Source organism: Indicator indicator, chromosome 16, assembly GCF_027791375.1.
Source record: "Indicator indicator isolate 239-I01 chromosome 16, UM_Iind_1.1, whole genome shotgun sequence".
NCBI lineage: Eukaryota > Metazoa > Chordata > Aves > Piciformes > Indicatoridae > Indicator > Indicator indicator.
The window spans coordinates 18,359,313-18,368,742 of NC_072025.1; the positions used below are offsets into that span (position 1 = coordinate 18,359,313).

Sequence of the window (9,430 nt, forward strand, 5' to 3'; positions counted from 1 at the left end):
AACGCTGGGCTCACACCGGGCCCGTCTGTGCCGCCGTCACCCCACACAGAGGCCTAACCTCAGAGCGGGGGCCGGGAACCGAGGGACCGGGCCGGGATCCGAGGGACCGGGCCGCTCCCCTCCCGCCTTCCCGAACGTAACGGCCGCAGGCGCTGGCGGCCGGGGGGAGCGGTTAGCCGGGACACCTGCCCCGTGGTGTGCTCCCGGTTACCGTGGCAACGGCGCGAAGCCCGGCCGGGAACGCACACCGCAGCCGAGGGTTCCCTCTGCGGGGCGGGACCCGGGAGGAGTGGGGCGGGGCGGAGCGGAGCGGCCGCGGCCCCCGCGCACCTCCCGCGGCTGCCGCCCCTCCGTCAGCGCCGCCATGGAGGCTTTCGTGGACTTCACCAACCGTAGCCAGGGCCGGGAACAGATCTTCCGGTGAGTGCGGGGCCGGCGGCAGGGCCGGGCGGCCTGCTTATGCCGGGCTGGCGGCTCAGCCCCTCCGGGCAGCGGCCCCGCGGTGCCGGCTTTTCGGGGAGCCCCGTGGGGCGGAGCATCCCCACTGCCCCTCCTGGGGACCCCCCGCCTCAGGCGGGAGAGCCACCTGCGCTTCCCGGGCGCGCACCGGCCCCTCTCCTGCCGCGCTGCTGCTCCCTTGCTGCTCGCCGCTTCGCCTGTCCTCAGCTGCCCCACCTGCGCTTGGTGCCCCTGCTGCTGGGTGGAACTCGCCCGGGCACAGCCAGGGTGCGAGAGGGGTGACCTTAGGCTCGGTAGTAAACTCTGCCCTGCTGCTGCCATCGCTGTGAAGTGCCTGTGTTTCACCTGTGTACCGTTTTCCTCATTTTCTTCATTCCAGAGCCACTCAGTTCGCATGCATGTTGCTTAGCTATCTAATAGAGCATAAGGCTGATAAAGAGAAGCTGGTAATGAAACTCAAGCAGTTGGAATCTAGCATGAGTTCTGGCCGGAAAAGTAAGTACCTGGTGTCTAGAGGGATAAGTCCTATTTCACTTGCTCCTTCCAGCAAAACAGCTCCTGGCCCTGCCTTTTCTTGTAGGTAACTTAGCCCAGAGCCACAAAATAAAAATTGCCAATAGTCCTTATCCCTGCCTTGGCTTGCCAGGCTAGATATGGCTGAGCACACGTTTATGACCTCTCAACCTCCTCTCCCATTAGGAAATCTGAATTATAGTGGGGAGAACGAGGGAGATAAGTCAGCAGGCAGCTGTTGCTGCAGAGATCAAATTGTCATCTCTGTTCAAGGACAGACCACAGAGTTAAGGTGCAAGGTTGTCTTGGTGCACTCTTGTTAGTCTTTCTAACTAATGGGGTTGAGAAGACTTACTGTTAAAGATCATCATTCTGTTAAAAATCACCTCTGAGGGACCAGACTTGAGTATGGCTTTTTATATCCTACCTCACACATGGATTTCCTTTAGCATTTGTCCTCCACTAAATGATTTTCCCTTCCATCCTTCTCTCATAGTCTCAATTGCTTGCATCACATAGTTCTGTGTCACAGTTGCATCCATTATGGTTGTTGTCGTCATCACTACTTAGGGTTGATCTTGCACCTACTTAGCAATTGCTTAATCCAGGAACAACTTCAATATCTGAGGCAAAGATTCTAATTTCATGTGTTGCCATGGATCTGTTTTGGGTTTTTTTGTTTTGTTTTCCAGTTAGCTCCACAGCATGGTGAATTCCTAGCAGAGAGGCCAGCTGGTTTATCAGCCACAATTCTACTGTTTCTTCTAAACAAATTAGGAGTAGATGTCAAGCCTAAATCCAGGACTGAGCTTGGGTGCTGCCAACATCTGCCAGAGCAGCAGGTTATGCAAAGTGTTTTGCATAGTATCATGTTAACATTCAGGGGGCAAAACCCAAACTGGGCAGTGGATGAACTTAGGCTTGCCAAATGTTAGAGCTTGAAACAGAATCTGCTGCTCCTGTCTGCAAGGAACTGCCTGTGCCTCTGACAAATTCATGGCTGAGGAGGGACTCAGGTCCCATTGTGCTCAGCACGTTAATCACCACCTTTCACAGAACCTTGGGGAAGCTACAGCTCAAGATGGGAGTGGGGTTAGTGCAGTAGCACCTCCTCTCCACAGAGCTGGGTGAAATCTAGTGCAGTGTACAGCTGGAACCAGCAGCTCTTGTCACTTTTTGCTGCCACTGAGTCATTCGTGGCTGTCTTGGCAACATGTAGTTTGGGAGTTGGAAGAAGTTGCCCAGGGAGGTTGTGGATGCCTCTTCCCTGGAGGTGTTCAAGGTGGATGCCTCTTCCTGGAGGTGTTCAAGGCCAGGTTGAATGAGGCCTTGAGCAACCTGGGCTAGTGGGAGGTGTCCCTGCCCATGGCAGGGGGAGTTGGAACTGGATGATCTTTAAGGTCCCTTCCAACCCAACCCAATCTATGAATCCATGGATGATACTGGTCCAGAGAGCACCCAGGCACCGAGAATGGAGCAGCAGGAGAAGGCTGCAAGTCCTGGCTATTGGCAGAATTTGTGTGGGGGTGCTCAGGACAGACCTGAGAAGCTGACACCCCTTTCCTCATTCATCCTAGCTTCTCATGCCCTGAGAAGAGGATGCTTGAGCACACAAAAGCTGAAAGCCCACAGAGGTTTCTAAAGGCACACGAGTGCAGGGAGGTGGCAGGTTGTCCCGCGGGGCTCTGTCTGTGGGAAAGGTCAGGCCATGCTAACCTTTGTGAGCTTTCTTGCAGTGCTCAGGCTGGGCAACACGGTGCACGCCCTGGTGGCAGCCAGGAGGACGACACAGCTGTCAGATGTGGTTCCTCGGTTCTGCCTCACAGCCTCCAACCTGACCCGAGCCCTCTACTTTGTCTGTGACGCCGTGCTGTGGCTGAGGAGTGTCGGGCTCCAGCCCGACGTCGACAAGGCCAAGTGGCTCAACAGGGCGACCAAGTGTTACTACGTTTCACTGCTGCTGAATCTGGGCAGGGACTGGTATGAGATCTCCTGGAGGCTGGAACAAGCTCTACAGGAAGAAAAGGCAAAGGAGAATTTCTGCTGTCAGGAGGTAAACTCTGGGAAATCTGAGGATTTGCATAGGTTTCTCCTCCTGCTGTTCCAGGTGCTGAAGAGACATCCTGCTTTGCTGCTGGACTTGCTGAAGAATCTCTGTGACCTCTCAGGCCCTTTGGATACACTGGGCATCTATAAGACCAACCCAGGAGTGGTTGGTTTCTGTGGTGTCCTCTCCTCCCTGGTGGGGATCCTCACATTAGCAAGGCCACACCTGAAGCTGAAACAGTGACAGAAAGGATGCAGCAAGCCAACAGCTTTGATCTTCTGATAGGTTTTGATCCTTCCTATGGCACTTTGAAAATCAACATGTCTCACAGTAACTTCAAGATTGATTTTATCCTCTGAATTAGTGAATTCTACCTTTTTCCTTGCCCTGTGTCATTACAGCTGAGTTTGGTGCTATGACACATTTCCTGATGGGGAGAAGACACAGTAATGTTTCACAAACAGAAACAGGACTTGGAACATGGCTGCTTGATAAGGAAATATTGATGTTCCTCTCTTTTAATGCAGGGTTGTGAAATAACTGCATAGACACTGCACTAGGGGTATGACTCAGAACTGATCGTGTCTACACTGGAAAGCTGGAACTCAGGCAAAGGTTTCTGCATTCAGATTTTCTGCAGTGGGCTCAGGCAGGTTAGGAGCTGTGCTTGCAATGGCCTGAAGTCAAGTGTGAGTGCTCTGCAGGGTTTGGGGCTGATGGAGCTGTTCTCTGCAGGCAGTGTGATGGTTTCTGAGGAGTGGTGTGATCTGACCTGATCTGGACTGAATCTGCAGTCTTGTGAGTGCCAGCTTGTGCCCCAGGAAATTAGCACTTTCTTCTTTTCCTTTGATGATATGAGCCAAGGGCCTGTTGGCCACCACCTCTGGCTTCTCCAGTGGGCTGTGGCTGAGGGGTTTGGTGAAGGACAGTGTGTGGAGAAGCTTGTCTGAGTGCTGATGATGCTGTGATTTGTAGGGAAGTGGGTTTCCAAAGCTGTGAACCTGGAAGCAGTCACAAGCACTCAATTTCCCATCACATGTGTACCTGAGCTCCCAAACGCCTGTGACTCCAGCTACAACTAGCTTCCATTAATCATACTGTGATGAGGAGCTTGCTCTGTGGCTTTGATTTTACATGAAAAATCCCAGTATATTAAAGAGCTTTGGAACCTGCAGTTAATGAGAGAAGCCTGGCTCAGAGCTCACTGAGTCAGAAAAAAACTGCCAGGGTGTGCTTCTAGTTGTGTAAGCTCCCAGGAGGGAGGGGAACGTAGTTGGTTGTGCTATCAGGATCCCCTGGGAGGAGAAGAACTCCTTACTGGATTTGGGCATTCGTAGGTTAGATTTTCCTGTCTAGTCCTCTCTATCCTCCCCTCTCCCATGGCCACAAGGTTTCTTGTGTGTTCCCTCACTGCTTGAATGGGTTCTACCATTTGAAAATGCCTTAAGTCTGCCCTGCAACTGCATTATTGCTCCTGGCTTTGCCCCTTGCCTGGCAGTATTGCCTAGGTGGAAGGAGAAATGCTGTGTCCAGCTGTCTTAACATGGCAAGCAGTCTCTGTTGCTCCTGGCTTGACAGAGCACCAGTTCTGACACCAACATTTGCACATTACATGGGAGAAACAGTGGTCGCTGTTCTTCATTAGGGTCAGGCCTGTGTGTCCTGCTGCTTTCTGGTGCAAGGACTCCTTGTTTAATCTGTTAGGAGATGTGAGCAGAGACTGGTCTAAGCTGGACTCAGGTACTCTCTTTTTAGCCCTGATGTTGTCTGAAAACAGAAATGAAAAGGTGCTGGGCTCCTTTATTAAAAGATGGAATTGAGGAGGCTCAGTGAGTGCCCCAGTTTACCTTAAGCTCTTGTGGTTGGGCTTGGCATTACTTCCAGTTTGGATCTGAAGTGTGAGCCTGCCAAGGAAGTGTTTGGAAAAAGAGGTTGCTGGACAGGGTAATGAAGTGTTCTTGAAGACCAAAGGTAGTCAGCAGCAGCTCCTCTTTTTAGCATGGAAGTGAATACCACTAGAAGTAGAGAGTGCTGGCACTTCAGACCATAATGGAGCAGCACTTAGGGAATATTTGTCTTCAAGGGCTTCCTCTCCTTTTTTAACAATGGAATTGTTGTTGTTGTTTCTTTACTCCATTTGCCTTTGAGCTGCTGGCAATGTGCAGCCCAGCCCTCTCTGGTCAGGTCTGATCATTATCCCAGCCTGTAGCAACCCCTCTAAGGAAGAAAGAGGAGTCTTGATGATCTGGCAGCAAAGCTTTGGCTTCCTTTGGTCTACTGAATTTGATCTTCTTGCAAAAAATTATGTTTTGAATTCCTCTTGGGGACCTGCTGGATACAAAAATCCTTCTTTCAGTGGTTTGCAAACTGATTTCTCTTTTTCTTTTGTACTTCAAAGGTAAAGGGAAATGCATTACCTCAGTGATGTGGTCCCTACCCAGCTGCACCTCCCTGTGCCTGCCAAGGAAGAAGGGTGTTTGGTTTTTTTTTTCCCTTGTGCCAGGCAAACACTGCAAAGCTATGAGCCAGGCTTTGATGTTTCTCCTATAGGGACTGACATAGATTAGCAAGTACAGGCCTAATGTGGGAGATGGGGCAGTGAATTTTTAGCCTGTCTCAGCATTACCTCTCCCATACTACAAGAGGTGGGTTGGAACATAGAGGAGTAACTCTCTTTACTGGATATTAAGCACTAATACTGGCCTTCTGTTCCCCAGATGGAGGATAGTAATTTAATTTACCTTAACATAATGTGACTGAAGCCATAGAATCACAATCATGTGGAGAAAATCCTTTTAGTGCCTTTTTTTTTGTTGTTGTTGTTGTATGTTTCTAACACAGCAGTTGGCATAAGGCCAGCAATAAACTGAGATGACTCTGACACTGTGTCTGTCTGGAACTTAGAAGGTGGTGTACAAAGATGCTGCAGGAGGGATCCATCCTCCCACCCCTGAATTTTATGGAGGATCATCCTGTTCTTGTGCCTGGGTGCTACAGAGCTGTCCTGTTGCAGTAGCCAAGGTGGCAGCCAGATTTGTCAGACTGATTTCCAGTCCCCTTCTCAGCTGCAGAAACCTGGAGGAGTAGCTTTTTGACCACCAGGTAAAACTGCAGGCATGAAATGCCCTCAAACAAAGTGACATCCTCAAAACTGCCATCAGTCACCCTTCAGCAGTGAGAGCTGGAGGCTTCTGCTAAGCACAGGCACAGCTACAATGAAGGGAATCTTCATACAGTCACAGAACAGCTCATGTTGGAAGGGACCTCAGAGAATGCTCCAGTGAACCAGTTGTGTAGAGGAAAGGTGACTGGGGAAGGGTGTGAGAGGTCTTCAAGTGGCTAAAAGGTCTGCAAAGTAAATCAGTCTTTAAATCCATCTGGGAGGTAATGCATTCAGATGGCAGCCAAGGAAAATTAAATCACACTTCTTCTGAAGTAAAGCAGAACACCAAATACACTGCCCAGGGAGGCAGACCTGGAAAAGAAACTGGGCAGGTATCTGCCAGCAGTGAGGTGAGGGGGCTGCTGGTCTTGCCATAGGGCATGGAAATTCACAGATTGTATTGGGTTGGAAGGGGCCCTCAAAGCTCATCTTGTCCAACCCCTCTGCAGTCAGCAGGGACACCTCCCTCCAACTAGAGCAGGCTGCTCAGGGCCACATGGAGTCTGCTCTTGAATGCCTCCAGGGATGGGGCCTCAACCACAATGTTGTTCCAGTGTCTCACCACCCTCATTGTGAAGAACTTCTCCAACCTAAATCTACTCTCCTCCAATTTCAAACCATTGCCCCTCATCCTGTCACCACAGGCCCTCCTGAACAGCCCCTCCCCAGACTTCAGATTGAATGTAGCTCTAAGGTCTCCCCAGAGCCTTCTCTTCTCCAGGCTGAACAACCCCAGCCTGTCCTGAGGAGAGGTGCTCCAGCTCTGACCATCTTGTGGCCTCCTCTGCACCCACTCCAGCAGGTCCATGCCTCTCTTTTGTTAGGGGCCCCAGAGCTGGACACAGCACTGCAGGTGAGCAGAGCAGAGGGGCAGAATCCCCTCTCTCCATCTCTGGCCACACTGCTTTAGATACAGCAGTCCAGGCTGCCACTGTCCTTCCTGGGCTGCAAGCACCCATTGCTGGCTCATGTCCAGCTTCTTACCACCAGTACCCTCAAGTCCTTATCTGCAGAGCTGCTCTCAATCTTATCATCCCCCATCCTGGATGGATATTAAGGGTTGCCCTGACCCAGGTGCAGGACCTTGCATTCTCCATTTCCCTCCCAAAGCTAAAGGCAGAGGAACCCTGCAGCTCCCTGGGGATCTGTTTCCTGCCCTTACGATGGAGCATTAATGGTATGGAGGAGACTCCAGAGGCAAGGGTGTAAGACTGCTTCTGTGCACCCAGCTGATCTGGTGAGCTGTAAATATTGCCTGCAGAGACAGAAAGCATTTCTGGTGCTTGGGAGTGGAGGCAGTGGGAGTTTGCCCTGCAGAATCTTGGGCTGGCACAGCCTTTGCCCCAGAGGATAGGAGGGGGTGAGCTCAGGCACCAGTAGGGCAAAGGCTGTGTGCTGTCTGCTGATCCTGGCTCCTGCCAATGCAGGGAGGAGGTTGGCATGCCCCCTGCACTTCTAGCAAGGTCAGTGGGGCTGGAAAAAGGCTCACTGCCAAAAGAGCAAACTTTTGAGCATGCTGCTGCCCTTTGTGCTGCTGTCTGGAGAGCAGTGACTCACCCCACCATGAGCTGGGGACAGCCCGGGACAGCCATGTGCCTCTGCGCCCAGTGAGCTCTGTGCAGCCCCAGGCTGGAAGCAAATTCCAGGCTCTTTGGGTGGGAAGTGGGGATTTTCCTCTCTTGCATGGCTTTCCCACATCCCTAGGAAGTGTCCCACTCCCACATAAGAGCAGCACAGCCAGGAGCAGGAAGCCTTGGAGCCATGGTGGTTGCACATCTCCAAGTCCTGCATCGGGGTGCTGGGCAGCTGCAGGTGTTTAAGGACTTGGCTTTGCTGCTTGGGCTTCCCCTGATGCTGAGCCACATGCCAAGGGTCTCCCTGCCTTGTGCCACGTCCAGGGGACAGAGCAGGCTTGTGTCAGCCAGCTGCCCAGACCACTCACCTGCAGCCTTGGTTATCACAGTATATCAGAGGCTGGAAGGGACCTCCAGAGACCATCGAGTCCAACCCCCCTGCCAGAGCAGGATCACTAAGGGTAGTCCACACAGGAATGCATCCAGGTGGGGTTGGAAAGTCTCCAGAGAAGGAGACTCCACAACCCCCCTGGGCAGCCTGTTCCAGAGCTCTGTCACCCTCCCTGGAAAGAAGTTTCTCCTCATGTTGAGGTGAAATCTTCTATGTTCAAGCCTGAACCCATTGTTCCTTGGCTTATCACTGTGACCACCCAAAAGATCCTGGTCCCCTCCACTTGACATTGGTATTTATACACATTGATCAGATCTCCTCTCAGCTTTCCCTTCTCAAGACTAAATTGCCCCAGGACTCAGTCTCTTCATAGAGGAGATGCTCAAGTCCCTTAAGCATCCTCATGGCTCTATTGCCTTGTCCTCTGGCCTTTGTCCTCTTTACACCATGTTGTCCTCATCTGAACAGTGCAGCTCATCCTTGACTTCCACAATCAGCAATCAAAATCTATCCCAGTTCCATACAGGTGGTGTCTTCTTTTTTGAACTGATACCACAAGCAGCTTTGCTCACTGTGGTGTGAGCTGGCAGAGTGCCTCCTGTGCAGCGAGGCAGGCTGGACAGGGAAGAGCAGCAATGGTGACAGCATTGCTGGCAGGTCAAGAGGAGCAGTTGCTCCTCTCTGTGAAGCACTTGAAGGGCCACATTTAGGAACTGTGTCCTGTTCGGGGAGAGTCCAGCAGAGGAGCCATGTAGCACAGGCTGTGCAAGTGCAAAGTGGAGCACAAACTCTGCTCAGGTGCACAGAAGAAGGAATAGAGATGGCACAACAGAGAACATCCCAGATGGACATAAGGAAAACAGAGTTCACCATGAATATGGTTGGCACAGGAACTGGGCCTCAAAGAGGTGGAGAACTTATCCTTGGAGATTTTCAAGACTGGACAAGACCTTGAGCTGCCTGATCTAGCTTGGAGGGTAGCCCTGCTTTGAGCAAGAGCTGGATGAGGTGACCTCCACCCTGATGTTTTTCTGCTGTTTCCATCCACTCCAGATGCCTAGAGAGTTCCTAATGCAGCGTCTGCCCTGACCCTCAGCTAAAACCCTCCTTGCCAAAGCCCTAGATGAATTCTCCTAGAAACTGCAGACCTGGCCAAACCAGATTGGTTTATGCAGGATGTGTGCCCCATGTCCACTTTTTGCTCCTCATGCTCTGTAAAGTCTCCTGGGGAGAGGCTCTGTTCTTGGTCTGTGCTGTGGTCCCCAACAGGATAGCATCTTGGT

General features: G+C 51.8%; 1 protein-coding gene across 1 annotated transcript; it reads left to right on the forward strand.

The window, feature by feature from the left end:
- Positions 1-364: 364 nt before the first annotated feature.
- Positions 365-3,262, forward strand: PEX11A (peroxisomal biogenesis factor 11 alpha). Its single transcript, XM_054388092.1, has 3 exons — positions 365-420; positions 839-954; positions 2,709-3,262. Exons 1-3 carry the CDS (start codon positions 365-367, stop codon positions 3,260-3,262), a joined length of 726 nt encoding a protein of 241 aa, XP_054244067.1.
- The last annotated feature ends 6,168 nt before the right edge of the window (positions 3,263-9,430 follow it).